General features: G+C 41.8%; 1 protein-coding gene across 1 annotated transcript in view; it reads right to left on the bottom strand.

The window, feature by feature from the left end:
• The window catches only part of LOC124788333 (signal recognition particle receptor subunit beta), a 56,913-nt gene that overhangs the window by 29,967 nt on the left and 8,258 nt on the right, over window positions 1-18,688 (bottom strand). The window contains exon 3 of the mRNA XM_047255583.1: window positions 2,046-2,185. Within this exon, the coding sequence (XP_047111539.1) occupies window positions 2,046-2,185 (140 nt within the window). The remainder of the gene's footprint in view (window positions 1-2,045; window positions 2,186-18,688) is intronic.

The raw sequence follows: 18,688 nt of genomic DNA, 5'->3' as shown, positions 1-18,688 counted from the left end.
CAGAAGTTAATTTATATGCTACAGTGGAGTGTATTTTGAACAGTAAAAGAAATTCTGTAAATGCACAACCAGCCTGAATAGTGGGGCAGGCATCAGGAAAGCATGCTACAAATAAGCTATTTAAGCAAAATGTATGCCCAATAGGCAAGCACTAAATAGCCACTTATAATTCACAACTATTTTACTTGTTCAATTAGGAAAAATATGACAGATGGCAACCAACTGCGTAAGCAAGAAACTCACAGCACTTATTCTTAGATTACGAGAACCTAATTATCAGCCAGTACAGAATGTAAATATACAGGGTGTCCCATTTATCTTGAGCACCCTAAATAACTGTTTGTCCAGATGCAAATCACAAAATGTTTCAAGCAAACGTTCTTTAGCCATCAGGGGGACAGCAATCAGCATGATTGCCTTCGTTGTAGAGATGGACAAAGCCATTTACACTAGGTAACTAGTTCACTGGTGATCGCTCTTTTTTGGGAACCATTCCTTTTTACTCTTTCACTGTTCATTGTGCTTGGTGAATGGTTCTTATGAAAAATTGAAAATTAGTAGCATAGGTGACTGAAGATGGAAGGCGCGAAGAGGGTGACTTGCCTTTGAATAAAGTGCCAAAAGCCAGGCTGCTGCATAGTGAAAATTTCTCCTCTGGCTGTTCTAAAAACTAAAAATTGTTATCCAAAAATGATAGAGAGATATCAAAATAAGTGACTTGTCTCTTGTTGTAGCTCTTCTATATTTTCTTGACATTTCTTAAGCATTCACAACTGCTACTTGCATTCATCAGTTGAGTTCAATAAATATGCAGTGACTGAAAAACCATCAGTATTCTGTTGTAAAAGGTTGCCTGATAGTTTTCAGATGTAAGCAGAATACAACTAAAAGTACTTCAACATAAATGTTTGTAAATTATTTTGCAATACATTCTAAAAGAATTACATGAATGATATCTGTGATCATTGTGATACAACACCCTGATCTTGTCATTTTAAACACTGTACCTGACAGAATATTCAACAAGTACTCTCCCACATCAATATCTAACTTAAGATCAAGCCACATGCCACTGTTGGCTAGAAGATCCCATGTAGTAGATTCAACTGCCTAATTATAAATCATTCCTTTCTATCCTTGGACTGGCACTTTCCTTTCATTATCTGGGAATGTTGCTGAATCTAAGTGCCTCTGATGTGGTCATGTAAAATTTTAGTGTTGATTTTTGTGCTGGCAGTAGTGGTGGCAACAGAAGGGAGACAATGAGACATGATGCCACAACATGACCCACAGCTCTCAAATAACACCAAGGAAGATAATAAAGTTAATGTCCTGATCTGACAGATGGATCATCATTGCCAGTGTTAGATACCCTTACTTCATGTGACGCTGTGAAGAAGTTTGAGGGTTAATGCACAACTTCTGGTTTGCCTTGTACTGGTGCTGAAAATTTCTTCTGCAACCAGCATTCTAATTGGGTATTATAGGTTTGAACATCACTGCCCTAGCATGCATTAGTGATCTTCATTAAGCAGCATCTACTTCCATAGACACGTTACAGTACATGTTCACAGAGGTATACCTCCATCACACCTCAGTGAGATGACAGAATGTATGCAACCCTGAGAATGGAAGACTAAGCAATAGCACTATTTCCTTTGCTGCCAATTACATAAATGTTGCATATAGCTGTCCAATTGGCCAACAGAACTCTCTGGTACACTCCACAACATTGTAATATTATTACGTTGATTAATATTCAATAAAGTTTCATTACACACATTGCAACTATAAGTACATTAGTAGTTCAATGAAATGCCTATTATAAGCAGGAACAACTCCCATAAAAAATATGGCCGGTGAAATGATAACGAGTAAATATTGAAGAAAGAAGAAAAAAATAAAATAAAATAAAAACACCTGAAAAATTAATCAGCATTCACTTTCAACTGGAAAAACGTGCAATTACGTGTCAATTTGTAGCTAATACTTAAAGGCAGCATCAAAGCTACCGCAGTACAATATGAATGTGTGTCATTACTTACTCAGCAACATCTCTAATGTCTTTCTGGAATGTCACAGAATCAATGACAAACACAATTCCCCTTGCTATTGGCTTATACTGTTCAAAGAATTTTGCCCTGAGTCTTTCATGTCCAGGAATATCAACAATTCTTAGAGAGTTCTGCAAAACAAAGGCGACATAATAAATATTTGCTTATTTCTGAAAACTAATCAATCACAGCAACATTTTTAAATAATTTTACCATATAGCTAAGGTATCAGAATATTCGACAAGACACATGCAAGACTGAAAATGTTGTTTAGCATTTGGAAGATGTCCTCCTCCAGAACTAACTGAGAGAACACACACAAACCCACACACAGCTACACTGTCCCTGCTGACTACATTGTACCCCCACTGCAGCTCCATAAAAAGTTTTCCACCATAATACATTTTATTAAATATTCAAGTACAAATAAAATGTTACTGAAAGTTGAATGTTTTAATTTTATTAAGGACAATATTAAATAAAATTATACACTGAAGTGAAGTAAAGAATAACATAAAAATATAGTGAAATGTGTAACTGACACCTATTATTTCACAAACCAAATATTTCTTTATTTTCTTTTTAAAGCAGTGTGTAAATAAATACTACACTTAGTCATAATAACATTGCTTTTTAAGGATTCAAAATGATATTCATGGATCTAGGTGCCCACTTCAGGTGCTGGATGGAAAATGTTTGGTACATTCTGTTTTTCCTGATTTCTAAAAGATGTACAACACTGTTCTACACTGCTGAATGCTAATTAAGATAAAATTACACAACGGTTCTTCTGAAGTAAGCGATTAATTGGAAGAATGCTAGACTAATAGAATCTAAAATATTATCCTAGACAACAAATGTTCAACAGAAATAAACTTAACATCCGGAATGCCTACAAGAAGCGTATAGGAACACTACTATATTCAACACACACCATCACTTTATCAGACAGGATCAGCAGCATACTACGAACATTCACTGATGGTTATGTCGTCTACAGGGAAACATCACAATTGAATTATTGTATGAACATAGATAATAACCTCTACAGTAATTCTACTTTATATACTGAATGACAGCTATCTTTAAAAATGGATAAATGCAAAATAATGGTTATATACAGGTAAATTTCTGAACTCTGCACTTCATTTCAAATGCATAGGGACAATGCTACAAAACAATATAAAATGGAAGAAACTTTGTATTTCTGATTCATCAGCTTGGAACAACAGCAGTCAGAAGAATGTGAAAGAAAATACATATTTCCACTTTTCGATGGAAACAATTATGGATACTTAGAATTTCAAATGTGAGGAATACTACACAAAATTAGATTTGTTGGTTGTCACTGCAGAAAAACACAAAGAACAAGAGTAAAGTTTCTGGACAGTGACATGGCAAAGAAATAAACTGAGAATGACAAACAACTCACAAAACATTTGGAATATGTAAAATACTGTAACAGTGCATTTTAAAAGTAGAAAAACTAATGTGACACATCTGAAAGAAAAAACATCACCAGTCAGTTACTTCTACGTAAGTAGTTACTGCAACTGAAATTCATTCCAGCAAAAAGTACAACGAGTGAGCACTTCTTAGAATTTGACAAGTTTATATGTGATCTTCAGTCGATAGGTGCGACAGTTTAAGAAAGTAATGCTGTGTGCCATCTTTTATTAACAATGCCACAATGAGGATACAACACCATTGTACCTTCAATCAAGCAATTGTCTACAGAAAATCAGAAGTTAAAAATAATGGAAATTCCTGGATGGAGCAATACATAAAATAAAGGAAACGCAACCAATCACCTACAGTGGATCAATGCACAGAGCACACAAACACATAACAGCATTCACACTAGCTTTTGAGCACTAGCTCTTTTCCTAGCAACATCTGAAACACTCACACACAAAGACACCCAAAGTGCATTTAAGTGTCTGTGTGGTTGTGTGCGAGAATGTGTGCTAATGCTAGAAAAAGAGCTAACGCTCGAAAGTTAGTGTGAATGCTGTTTCCTGTGATGGGTTTCCGCACTCCACGCACTGATCCACTATAGGCTCATAGGTCACAAAAGTATTGTAAACATGCAGATTCTAAGAAGAAACCTACAGTACACTTGGGACAGACTACAGTGTTTATTACATACAGACAGAGTTTCAGTTGTGGGAAAAACTCATTGGAAAAAACAAATTTGCAAATGTCGGCGAAAGTGAGAAGCACAGTTCAGGTGGAGGGAAACAGTTCAGTTTTAAATAACTTACCTGTCATGAATATGGATACAAAAGTAAGCAAAAACAAGAAAGGCTCTGTAAATTCAGTAAATTGTGAATCTCAAGGGGGTTTCAGTGAGTTTGGATGCATGTAGTTTTTCAATTGGTGCATTCAATGTATCAGTTTCATGTTACTGGGACTGTGGTGTGAGTGAACACTTTGTGAATGATGTAAAAAGACACTGGTAAAATGCAAATGTTTGACAGACCAGTAGTGATTAATGTTGCAAAAACTGGATCTGTTTCAAAGGCAACACAGTCCACTGAGATGAATGTTGTCAGCTATATCAATGGAAAGATAGTTCCAGTGCAAAGAAAAATGAGACAAAAATGTACACTTTGAAATTCACCACAGACTCCTGCACAGAATTTCTTACTGGGACACTGCAAATCTGGCATCAAAGATTAGGACCCTTTAGTTACACATCTGAAGGTGCTTCCAAAATATGTGGAGGGAATGAATATTGAAGATATGAAGACACCAGAATTGTGCACCATCTGCATGGAAGGCAAGCAATCAAGACTTCCACGTAATCAGGAAATGACAAGAGCAAAATGTCCACGGGCGCTAGCACACAGTCAGATACCCATGTGTTAATGTGTGTTAATAGCACAGATGGCTTATGAAGTCTTCTACAGAAACAATGTGCAATTATTGGTTCCCTGTTATATAACATACAACTGGATGCTTTTTGTTATTCATGCTACAGGGCCTGAAGGTGACTATTGGCGAGTTGTAACTGGTAGCCTAAATAAAAAGCTATACAAATAACAGCTGTTGGAATATTAATTTTACAATTCATGAACCAGCTGCAGTCCCACACTCCACAATATGCAGGGGGAGTTATGTTTAGTGAGGCCATGGGGACCACTACGATTACAGTACCAATGACTGCGGTCGCCAAGAGAATTATGTTCAGAACTGATCCCTCAGAGACCCCAACTTCCTGTACATATTGCCTGCTCAGGGTTGAACTTATCTGTATCCAAAATAGAACATTCAGAATAAAAGTGGTTAAGTGGCTCCAGAAGCCCCAGTCTTGCAGTATAGACAGGATTTGATGGTGCCATGTAGTATCATAAGCACTCTGCAGGTCAAAGAACACAGCAATCAGGTGTTGACAATGTGTGAAAGTTTTGTGCACCGCAAATTTAAGGTCAATAAATTGGTCTGTGGTGGACCAGTGTGCCCAAAACCCCACTTTGAAATTGTGATAAACATCCTCTGACTTCCAGGCAACTTCTTTCAAATAATTTACACAGTACATTGTTGGAGAGATTGGTCAGCAATTAGTCAAAATTTCTCTGGTTTCAGAACAGAAATAATAATATCCTCCCACCAATAAGAAGTAAACTCCCCTTGCTGCCAAATACTTCTAAAAAACCTGATGATGTGTTTAAAGCTGTCATTGGTATGGTGTTTAACCATTTGATTGTAGACTTATCAAGTCCAGGGACTGTCTCTTGACACTGGACAAGCTCTGTGGAACTCCCATTCACTAAATGGGAAAGCCTTCAGCATAGAGGGGGTAAGTAGTTTAAATTTACCATGCATTTCTGGGTTAGTAAATTAGAGTGATTGTTACTGCATGCCATGAAACATTCGAGAATGACCGCAGGATCAGTACAGATTGTCGCCCACGAGAGTGGTGCCCAGAACTGATGTTGGCAGTGGGTAGCTGCAAATATGTGGAGTTTAGTCCACAGTTGAACAATTGGGTGTATGCTCTCACAGATGTTTTCTCTGATGTACCTCCAAGGAAAGAAGCAACTGTATATCAAGTAACAAATGCTACCTCTGATCATGATGCACAGTTAGGGTAAATTAGATAGTGCCTTACAGTATAGATACTTCTCATTGGAAATCAGTCAGAATAATGAATCACAACATACAAATGTTTTTAAAAATAGTTTACAAGAAATAACTTGGTATGAAGTTAATAACGATACAAATGCTGATGTAGAGTTTTATCTATTCCATGATAAAGTCATATCTTTTATTTTGAAAATAGCTTCCGCGTAACTAACCAAGACATCAATCAGCCATGTAACAAACCATGGATCACAAGATGGATTGAATTATCATGTGAAAGGAAAATGGAACTGTATCTGTTGGCAAGAACAAGTAGAGATCATGCAGCAATTGCACACTACAAAAACTACTAAAATTACTAAGAAAAGTCATTAAAATCAAGAAACACACATCATGTCACAAACCAGTAAATCATACAACAGACTTAAGGTTATATGGAATATAGTGAAACAAGAGACAGGACAACTGGCTGAAGAACAGGAAAACATCACTATTGACTTACATGGGAAGGCTATAAATGATGAGCCACAGGTAGCAAAAGCATTTAATAATCATTCCTTAAATATATTAGAAAATACCTTAAATATATTAGAAAATATATGGGCAAAAAGTTCACGAGAAAAAGAACAGCAGTATGTTGAAAAACGCAACTGATATAAAATCCTATTGTATGAATGTATCACCAACTTCTCCCTTTGAAAATAAGAAAATTATTTATTCCTTCACAAATAAAAGCGCATATATATATTTGATGGTGTTTCCAATAAAGTACTAAAAATTTGCACCCACATAATAAGCACTGTTTTATCTGAAATATGTAATGCATAACTTGCACAAGGAATTTTTCCAGAGACATTGAAATATGCCATTGTTAACCCCCTAACCCCCCCCCCCCCCCCATAAGAACGGCGATAGAAGAGACATCAATAATGAATGACCTGTTTCACTACTGACACCATTTTCCAAAATTTTTGATAAGGTTATGTATTCTACAACAGCATCCCATCCAAACAACAACAATATCCTCAGTAACATCCACAGTTTGGATTTAAGAAGAGTTACTGTACTGAGAAACCATTTACACATTCAATTCCGAAATTTTACAAGCATTAAGTAACAAAATAATACTAGTTGGTACTTTCTGTGAACTAACTAAGGCATTTGATTCTGTGAACCATAATAGCCCCTTCTAGATAAAAAGAGCTTTTATGGAATTGATGATATAGCTAACTAATAGATAATGTTGTACCTAATCAAAAGATTGCAGAAAGTTGTACTTAGTAATTCAACCAATGTAATCACAAGAAATTCCTCTGACTGGAGAGAAATCACATGTGTAGTTCCTCAAAGCTCAATCTTAGGTCTGTCATTCTTCCTCATACATGTAAATGACCTTCTTTCTACTATGAAACAAGTAAAATTAGTTCTTTTTGCAGGTGACAGTAGTATTGTAATCAATCCAGGCATATATTCAGTAACACAAGAAATGGTAAACAATGTTCTTAACAGTGTTATTGACTAGTTTTCTGTGCCTGACTCAATTTTAAAAAGACACAACATATTCTGTTCTGCACATCTAAGGGTACTACACCAAGGAAACTTCAAAATTTTTAGGTGCTCACATTGATGAGAATTTAAACTGGAGAAAGCACATCTAAAACAACCTAATTCTACCACATTTGCACTTAGAATCATTGTAAATTTTGGGGGAGAGAGAAATCAGTAATCTGACATATTTTGCATATTTTCATTCAATAATGTCATATGGAATAATATTGTAGAGTAACTCATCTACAAAAAAGAACGTCTTCGTTACTGAAAAACATTCTGTAAGAATGATAAGTCTTGCTCACCCACAGTCATCTTGTAGACATCTGTTTATGGACTTGGACATTCTGAGTACTGGTTCACAGTATATTTATGCCCTCATGAAGTTTGTTGTAAATAATAAACTGCAGTTTTAAAGGAACAATGATGTTCATAATTACAATACCAGATGGAACAATGACATTCATTACGCCACATAAAGGTTGTCTTTAGCATGAAAAGGGATTCATAATGCTGCAACTAAAATTTTGGATCACTTGGCCAGTGATATAAATGTCTGACAGGCAGCAACAGTGAAATGTCTCTTCTACTGAGCAGGTGTTCGTAAGTCGTAAGGTATGCATTTTAGAGCTCACATTTACATTATTATTATTATTATTATTATTATTATTATTATTTTTTTTTTTCTTCAAATGACTGTTCCTGTCATATCCCTGAATATGACTGTGTCCTGTGTCCAAGACTACTGAATCACCAGTGTAGACTTTATCCTACGAAACATCACTTTTGAATCATCCTGTATATGGCTGAGTATTTTACGTGGGCCATACTGAAATGTGTAACAGCTATAGTAATAAGCAAACAGACTGTGTTCTGAAATAAATTTTGTATTACTTCGACCTGGCTACATGTTATTGTTGCTACACAGAGGACTGTCCACCAGCTCGTGATATGGTATAGATTTATCTGGGGGGATTGTGGTGGTGGTGGTGGTGGTGGTGGTGGTGGTGGTGAAGGGGGGGGGGGGGGGAGAGAGATAGATAGATATTACTTACTGTTACCCTACCTGACAGGTGGACATAACTTGTAATTCAGTGTTTAGTGACACCTGCTCAGTGAAAATGTCAGGACATAGAGGAGAGAGTATCCTCCAGATTCCAACTCAGTGCTAATGTGAATTTTACAGATGGGGTTGTAATTTTTAACAGGACAGAGTTGAATTTCTAAAAATTTTGTCTTCTGGAGTGCCACATCAACTGTGGAGTAAATAGCAATTAACTGACAGAGTTCAGCCAACTGTCAATGGTAGCTGTTGCAATGCCACAAATTTTATTGAAGGAACATCTCATTTGGATCTGAGAAAGTGGTACAGGGTAAATGGGAGTACAAATTAGTTTGCTGTTGAGTCATGCTTCGCCTGAATGTGTGATTCTTTGCCAGTATTTGTAGGCTCAATCTCATGAGCGAGATGGGACCAGATCGACTGAAGCAACAGATATCAGTTTTCTATTCAATTCCTCCTTCTTGTGCCTATTAGGTTTCAGTTTCTGCAAGAATTTTCCTGTCTTGACTTCTGAGACAGGAGAGGACTGGTCTTTTCTACGACCTTTCAGTTACTGGTTGGTATTAGACTGCTGATCAGTTCTTTGACAGGTGTCCTCTTCCCTGCTAATAGCAAAGGAGCACGAGGCATCTACAGGTGTGCTGATGGAGTGGTTACCACCAGTGCCATTGGTTTGTGTATTGAGACAACTGATGTCTCCTTCCTCCGACTGAAAAAATATGCACCGAGACGTGGCCAGGGCCAGTAGCAGCTGTTTGGGACCATGCCATTGGGCTAAGGGTGGATTTTGACACAATGTTTGCGAAGTGTGACGTTGTACTGATTGGGTGGAGTTGTTCAACTTTCTCTTAGCATCTTGATCACACCGAAAACATCTCATAGGAAACAGAAAATAGGGTATGACATCACACCTATAAACCACGATTTTAACTTTCTCAGGTAAAACATTTCCACTGAAGACTAGTATGACAGCTCCTGTGTCCACCCTATTATCCTTAGGTCTCCTCTAAATGTGATGAATGAAATGTACTCGGTGCCATTCTTGGTTAGTGTGCAGTTCACTACTTGTAGCATAAGGTCCTGATGGAAGATGATGTCTTGTATCCCACAGCCTTTCACGGGCCTGAAGTCTCTCTGTGATTGGTTAGCATTCAAAAGTTTGATCAACAGAGATCCATTTCTCATTTTCTCTATTGCAGTGACTACTCCACAGCCATTCTTAGAATCATCAATGAAAAAAAGTGGTTTTGTCATTGCAAAAGGTCTTCCGTCAAATTTGGAGCATACCAAGAACTGGTCACATTGTACACCTACATTTTGCCTTGCTTTTCACCCTATGTTTTTTAGAGAACAATAGGCCTACCCTTATTCAAAGCAATCATTCTATAATTTCATTGCATAATTATTTGAGAAATGGGTTACTTTTTAGAATTTTTGGACCCTTTTTTTTAGTTACAGGTTTGCGTGTTTTTGGATAACTTATTTCATAGCAAATCAGCATTTGTGATTCACTGTTACTGCCAAAGAATAGATCAACCCAAGTTTCATTGCACACCAATGCAAATAAATGTACATTTTTTTTGAATTTCAGAAGTTACTTGTCCTGTGCATAATCTAATTTGTAGCAAATCAATGTTTGTGATTTAGTTACCGTAGCTGGTATTACTAACATAGTGTGTTACATCTAGTTTTCCCTTAAAGAGGAGTCTATGTTATATACCTTTCCCATAGATTAACTCCATTTTTGAGTTTGGTTACAGCTAAAATTAACCTCAAAAATATTTAGGAAATTAGTACTTTTTAACAAAGGTTTTCTGTTGCCTTGATAGAAACCTCATTTTGTGTATTTGCTTCAGTTCTTACAGAGAAATACTAGTTTCTTAGCTCAACAGACACAAAAGATGATCAGGGGGCTTAGTTTAAAGTTATTTGTTTATTGTTCTGTAATACACTGCACTAGCCAAAGTGCAGCCCCACTGTGAATGCTGTTCTCTAATGCAGGATGAGTTGGCTGACATTCATATGCAGCTGGAAATCGCCCTGACTACTGTCAAATGGTTGGTAGCTGCTGCAAATCATTGTGTTAGAAAACCTCCAGAGTCTTGAACCTGTCGTACCGGTACCAAAGGTACCTCAAGTACTATCCTCTCCTGTGGATCCAGTCTCCTCTGCAGACAGTATGGGATCTGTCATTACCCGTCCACTTGACTGCGAGTGGTATTTCTATGGCAGATCTAGGTGTCATGTACACAGTCAATGGGGACAAGAGAGCACTGAGTGTGTTTCACCGACCCCTTAACCAACAAGTTAGAGATTTTTTTTTTGTTTTGGTTTTAGGGCGCAAAACTGCCATGGTCATTAGCGCCCGGTCCGTGACTTAGGAAACAGTAAAAAACCTAAAATGGTAACCAGCGGCAATGGGAATGAAAGTCATAAAATTGGAGAAATGAAAAGCAGAAGGAAGGCTTAAAAATCTACTACAGAAAGGGGTGGTTGTCCCCAAAAAAAGCTTCAAATGACTGACGTCATTTCACTGGCACTAATAAACTCGAGAACGCGATCGGCTGAGCGCGTGTCATCTGCTAAAATCGACGATATATCAGGCGATAGCTGTAGACGGGAGCGTAATGGAGTAAAATAGGGGCACTCAATTAAAAGGTGTCTTACCGTCCACAGATGAGAGCAGTGGGGACAGAGTGGGGGAGGATCGCCGCTTAAAAGATGTCGATGGCTAAAAAGACAGTGCCCTATCCGGAGTCTAGTTAAAATTACCTCCTCCCGACAACGCGTTCAGGAGGAAGAGGTCCAAGCACAAGGAAGAGCTTTCACGTCCCGCAATTTATTATGGGGAAGTGTCGACCAATGTGCGTGCCATAAATGAAGAACGCGACGACATAAAACGCTCCGTAGATCGGCGAAGGGAATCGATTGAATAGCTGGCCGAAAAAGAGAGACTGCAGCCTTGGCTGCAATATCGGCCGCCTCATTTCCACAGATACCAACGTGTCCTGGGAGCCAGAGGAACGCCACCGAGACGCCCCCCAGGTGGAGCAAGCGCAGACAGTCCTGAATCCGGTGGACCAGAGGGTGCACAGGGTAAAGAGCTTGGAGACTGAGGAGAGAGCTGAGAGAATCTGAGCAGATAACGTACTGTATCCGCTGATGGCAGCGGATGTAGTGGACAGCCTGGAGAACAGCGTAAAGCTCCGCAGTATAAACTGAACACTGGTCGGGAAGCCGAAAGTGATTTGGGGTGTCGCCAACAATATAGGCACTCCCTACACCTAACGATGTTTTCGAGCCGTCGGTGTAAATAAATGTGGCTTCTGTCATTTGTGCACATAGAGCAGCAAATGCCCGACGATAAACAAGTGAAGGGGTACCTTCCCTGGGAAATCGACAAAGGTCACGGAGCAGGCAGATCTGAGGACGGAGCCAAGGCAGTGCTGTACCCCAAGTTGTCAAGAAGGTTTTAGGAAAGCGGAAGGAAAGAGAATGGAGCAGTTTACGGAAGCGGACTCCCGGTGGTAGTAGGGAGGCGTCGAAAAAAATGTCATGGGCTGGATTAGCAGGCATGGAAGACAGATGGCTAGCATAACGACTCAGAAGGACTGCTCGCCGATTGGACAGCGGAGGTTCAGCAGTCTCAGCATAAAGGCTTTCCACAGGGCTGGTGTAAAAAGCTCCAGACACTAAGCGTAATCCACGGTGGTGGATAGTCGAGACGCCGAAGAATAGACAGCCGAGCAGAGGAGTAGACTATGCTTCCATAGTCCAATTTCGAGCGCACTAAGGTGCGATAGAGGCGGAGAAGGACCACTCGGTCCACTCCCCAGGAGGTACCATGCAGGACACGGAGGATGTTGAGGGATCGCAGACAGCGAGCCGAAAGATAGGAAACATGGGAGGACCAGCACAGTTTTCTGTCAAACATAAGACCCAAGAATTTAGCGACGTCTGAAAACGGAAGGTTGACAGGACCTAGATGTAAGGAGGGCGGAAGAAACGCCTTACGTCGTGAAAAATTAACACAAACGGTCTTACTGGGAGAAAAACGGAAGCCGGTTTCGATGCTCCAAGAGTGGAGGCGAGCGAGACATCCTTGAAGACGTCGTTCAAGAAGGCTGGTCCGTTGAGAGCTGTAGTAGATCGCAAAATCGTCCACAAAGAGGGAGTCCGAGACATCAGGTAGGAGACAATCCATAATTGGATTTATGGCAATGGCAAACAGTACAACACTCAGCACGGAGCCCTGAGGTACCCCGTTTTCTTGGGAGAAAGTACGGGAGAGAGTAGTGTTCACCCGCACCCTAAATGTGCGCTCTGCCATAAATTCGCGAAGAAAAAGGGGCAGCCGACATCGAAAGCCCCAAGAGAACAGTGTGCGGAGGATGCCTGTCCTCCAACAGGTATCGTATGCTCTCTCCAGATCAAAAAATATTGCTACTGTTTGGCGTTTCCGGAGAAAATTGTTCATGATATAAGTGGAGAGAGCAACAAGTTGGTCAACTGCAGAACGATGCTTTTGGAATCTGCATTGGGCAGGTGTTAAAAGACTGCGGGATTCCAGCCACCAAGCTAAACGGTAATTCACCATACGCTCCAAAGCCTTACAGACACTACTCGTGAGAGAAATGGGGCGATAGCTAGAGGGGAGATGTTTGTCCTTTCCAGGTTTCGGAACAGGAACGACGATAGCTTCCCGCCATCGTCTGGGAAAAGTACTGTCGGTCCAAATTCAATTATAAAGGCGAAGGAGGTAACGCAGACTATGGGTTGATAAATGCAGCAACATTTGGACGTGGATACCATCCGGTCCTGGGGCAGAGGAGCGAGAAGAAGAGAGTGCATGTTGGAGTTCCCGCATGGAGAAAACAGTATTGTAGTTTTCGCGATTTTGAGAGGAGAAAGCAAGATGTCGCACATCCGCTGCACGTTTCTTCGGGAGAAAAGCTGGCGGGTAATTTGAAGAGCTCGAAATCTCAGCAAAGTGCTGACTCAATGAGTTAGAAATTGCGACAGGGTCCACTAATGTATCATGCGCGACAGTGAGCCCAGAGACCGGGGAGAAACTAGGCGCGCCTGAGAACCGTAGAAGCCGACTCCAAACTTCCGAGGAGGGAGTGAAGGTGTTAAATGAGCTAATAAAGAATTTCCAGCTTGCCTTCTTGCTATCGCAGATGACACGAAGGCATCGCGCATGGAACTGCTTATAGCGGATACAGTTGGCCAAAGAAGGATGTCGGCGGAAAACGCGTAGAGCACGTCGCCGCTCATGTATTGCGTCACGGCATGCCTCGTTCCACCAAGGAACTGGGGGGCGCCAGGGCAATTCAGAGGTGCGTGGTATTGAACGTTCCGCAGCTGTAAGAATAACGTCGGTAATGTGTTTGACCTCATCGTCGACGCTGGGAAAGTGACGGTCATCGAATGTCGCTAGAGACGAAAAAAGTGTCCAATCGGCTTGGGCAAACTTCCAGCGTCGCGGGCACATATATGGCAGTTGAGGCTGCAGTCTAAAGACACATGGAAAGTGGTCACTCGAGTGTGTATCATCAAGGGCGAACCATTCGAGGCGCCAAGCTAGCGGAACAGTACCGACCGCAAGGTCCAAATGAGATAAATTTGTCGTGGAGGCAGACAAAAATGTAGGGACCCCAGTGTTGAGGCAAACTAGATCTGCTTGGTGGAAGACGTCTAGCAATAGTGAGCCACGTGGACAAGGATGTGGAGATCCCCAAAGCGGGTGTTGGGCATTGAAGTCCCCAACCAGCAAATACGGGGGTGGAAGCTGACCAAGAAGATGAAGGAGATCAGCTCGTGCCATTGGTGTGGACGATGGAATGTATACAGTACAAAGAGAGAACGTGTATCCAGAAAGGGAAAGACGGACGGCGACAGCTCGGAAGGAAGTGTTTTAAGTGGATTGGGTGATAATGGAGAGTATCATGGAGAAGAATCACGAGTCCTCCATGGGCTGGAGTGCCTTCAACAGAGGGGAGATCATATCGGACAGACTGAAAATGAGGGAGAACAAAGCGGTCATGGGGACGCAGCTTTGTTTCTTGAAGACAGAAGATGACCGGCGAGTAGGATCGTATGAGGACCGACAATTCATCCCGATTGGCTCGAATGCCGCGGATATTCCAGTGGATAATGGACATAGGGTGAACAGAAATTGGAGGAATGTGACCAAGGTCGCTGTCAACTCAACGACTGCTCAGAGCTTGCGACCGACAGCATGGAATGGCATTCAGCCGAAGGCAGAAGATCCTGATCCATGGGTTGTTCAGGAGCAGCTCCTGCCACCAGCGATCGGCCGGTTGATCGGCCGCCAGCAGTGCGCCTCGGCGACACAGAAGACGGCTGAGGGCGATTTCCGCCAGGTGGTGCTGTAGATGGGACACGCCTTGGCGGAGAAGAAGATGAACTGGGTTTCTTTGTAGCCTTCTTGGAAGTATGATGTTTAGATGAAGGAGGAACCGATGGGTGTGAAGTTGGGGTACGTAAAAAATCATCACGAGTATGCTCTTTTTTCGAAGTCTTTGTGTCTGACTTTTGAGCTCGAGATTTAGCAGAACCCGATGAAGGATGAGCCATAGAGTGAGCACGCAAAACTGGTGAGGTTGAACGGGCGATCTTTGCGCTGGCCGATCTGACGACCGTGGCACTAAAGGTGAGGTCGCAAGTCTGTGTGGCCACCTCCTTTGTTGGCCGAGGAGAAGCAAGGACAGTGCTGTATTTTCCTGTCTGAGGCACGGTGGGCTGTCGACTGGCGAATAATTTTCGAGCAGCAAAGGTCGACACCTTTTCCTTCACTCTGATTTCCTGGATGAGCTTTTCAACCTTAAAAACGGGGCAATCTCGAGAGGAAGCAGCGTGGTCACCCATACATATGAACAGCCGTTACCCCCTGGTCAGACAGATAGTGCTGAATTTCTTCGTCAGACAATCCATCGAGGGAGCGCGTATAAACGACTCCATGCGAGGAATTTAAAGTACGGTGCGGTTCCACCCGGACAGGGAAGGTGTGTAGTAGTGAGGTACGCAGCAATTTTTGTGCCTGGAGGGCACTGACTGTTTCTAACAACAGGGTGCCATTCCGTAATCTGGAACAAGACTTTACAGGACCTGCAATTGCGTCGACACCTTTCTGAATAATGAAAGGGTTGACCGTGGAGAAGTCGTGACCTTCGTCAGACCAAGAAATAACAAGGAACTGTGGCAACGATGGAAAAACTGTCTGTGGCTGAGACTCAGTGAACTTACGCTTGTGAGCAGACATAGTGGAAGGTGAGGAAACCATTGCGGAAGAATCCCCCATGATTACCGGCGTCTCCGATGGCGCGCTCCTCCCTTGTGGGGCCCTCTCTGAGGGCACTCCCGCCTTAGGTGATTGTTCACACCTCAGGTCACACCTCAGGTCACACCTCCCGACAAATGGACGGAGGGACCAATCGGCACTTTCGGAAGGTATCAGCTCGAGTAATCACCCCTCCCTGGGCCTGGCCGTTACCAGGGGGTACGTACGTGTCCTACCTGTCTACCCGGGGCGGGGAATTACGCGTTACCCCGTCACCGGCTACGCATGGAAGTGCGTCGGTCGGCCTTCAGACACGCACAGGGAGCAAAAAGAGAAAGGGAAAGGAAAGAAGAGGGGTCTCAAACGCCGCAGTGGAGAAAAGGGCAAAGAGAAGAGGGAAGAAAAAGAGAAGGACAGAGGAAGGACGAAGACTTGCAAGTGTAGAAAGCAAGGAATTTGTAACAGTTTCGAGCGTCCGTCTCCGGACGTAGGCACAAACCATACTCCCAGAGGGGAGAAAGGGAAGGAAAGAGCCAGAGGTGGGGGGGGGGGGGGGGGGGGGGGGGAAGATGGGGGGAGGGGGGAAGGATGCGGAAAGGGAGGGTACGCAGTCCGGAAAGGAAGGAGGGCCACATTAGCTCGGGGTCCCGTGCTCGCTACGCACGTATCCACAAAAGAGTTGTGGACCCCCTGGGGGGGAAGTTAGAGATTCTGTCTTTCACTGAAACTGACGCTTTAGGACTCACTTCATCTGTCTTGAGGAAAACTGTTTAGTCTGGCTTCAAAAGGAGACAAACGCAAAAGGGTAGGCTTCTATTAATCATCAGCAGTTCAACCGTATGGTGAATTATGGTAACCCTTAGGAAAATGGCAACAAGGGACAAGAAAGGACATGGATGTGCTCAGTGCGTATGCCTAGGGTTTCATTCAACAAGCTGAAGCGACTATTCTGGAAGCCACTGAGGGAACAGGGTGTAAACAACTGCAGACTGTGGCACACATTCGAGCAAATGATGCATGTCACCCGGGCTCCAAGGTCATATTTGGATCATTCCAATGACTGGAAGAGAAGGTTGAGATGACCAGTCTTGTGCACAGAGTTTCAACGAAGTTCACAATTTGCAGCATTGTCCCCAGAACTTATCATGGCCCTTCAGTTCTGAATCAAATAGGAGGACTGAAACACAAACTTTGAAAAAACTGTGACAAGCTAGGCTGTGACTTCCTGGACTTGTGCCATAGGACTGAGAACTGTAGGGTGCTCCTAAATGGGTCACGTGTGCACTACACATCAGCGGCTGCTACCCAGATAGCTGACTGTGTGTGCTGTAGGAAACCCAGAAGTATTAGTGAACAAAGTCGCTGGGCCTGACAGAATCAGTATCAGATTCTATATTGAATTTGCTCCTCAGTTAGACCCTCTTCTAACTGTATTCTATCATAGATCCCTTGAATGAAAGACCGTGCCCAGTCGCTGGAAGAAAGCACGGGTAACACCCATCTACAAGAAGGGTAGTGTAAGTGATCTATCATCCAATACCTTCGACACTGATTTGTTGTAGAATCTTAGACCATATTCTGAGATCAAACAGAATGACCTCCTCCATGCCAACCTGCATGGATTCCAAAAACATCAATCATTTGAAATCCAACATCCAACACTGAAAGCTTTGGATCAGGGTAGTCAGGTAGGCACAGTACGCCTATTTCTTAATTTCTGAAGAGCATTTGACTCAGTAATACATCTATGTTCATTGTCAAAACTTTTATCACCGTATAATCAACTGCAATTTGTGAATGTATTATGGACCTTTTGGCAGGGAGGATGCAGCATGTTATCTTGGATGGAAGTTGTCATCTGATGTAGACGTAACTTCAGGTGTGCCGAGGGAAGCGTGTTGGGACCCTTGCTGCTCAAGTTGTATAGTAATTACCCTGTGGACAATATTAATAGTAACCAGTTGTTTTTTTTTTCCTCAGATGATGCAATTACCTACAATGAAGTGATGTCTGAAAGGAGCTGCATAAATATTCAATCAGATCTTGATACAATTTCAAACTGATGCAAAAACTGTCAACTTGCTTTAAATGTTCAGAAATGTAAAACTGTGCACTTCACAAAATGAAAAAGAATAGTATCCTACAATTATAATATCAGTGAATCACAGCGTGAGTTGGTTAACTCATACAAATGACTGGGTGTAACACTTTGCAGGGATATGAAATGGAATGTTCACATAGGCTCTGTTATGGGTAAAGCAGGTGCTAAACTTCAGTTTATTGGTAGAATACTGGGGAAGTGCAATCAGTCTACAATGGAGATTGCTTACAAATCACTCATGCAAATCATTCTACACATTGCTCAAGTGTGAGAGACTCGTACGAAATGGGGCTAACAGCAGATAGCAAATGTATAGAGAGAAGAGCAGCACGAATAGTCAAAGTTTTACAGTGATGCTCAAAAAAGTGAAAGGGCAAATTCTTGAAGATACACATAAGCTATCCCAAAAAAGTCTACTAACAAACTTTCAAAAACCAGATTTAAATGATGGCTCTAGGAATATACTACAAACCCCATATATTGCTCATAAGGACGAGATTAGAATAATTGCAGCACACAAAGAGACATTCAAA

This window comes from Schistocerca piceifrons, chromosome 3 (genome assembly GCF_021461385.2).
Source record: "Schistocerca piceifrons isolate TAMUIC-IGC-003096 chromosome 3, iqSchPice1.1, whole genome shotgun sequence".
Lineage (NCBI taxonomy): Eukaryota > Metazoa > Arthropoda > Insecta > Orthoptera > Acrididae > Schistocerca > Schistocerca piceifrons.
This window is presented reverse-complemented; position numbering and strand designations above follow the sequence as displayed.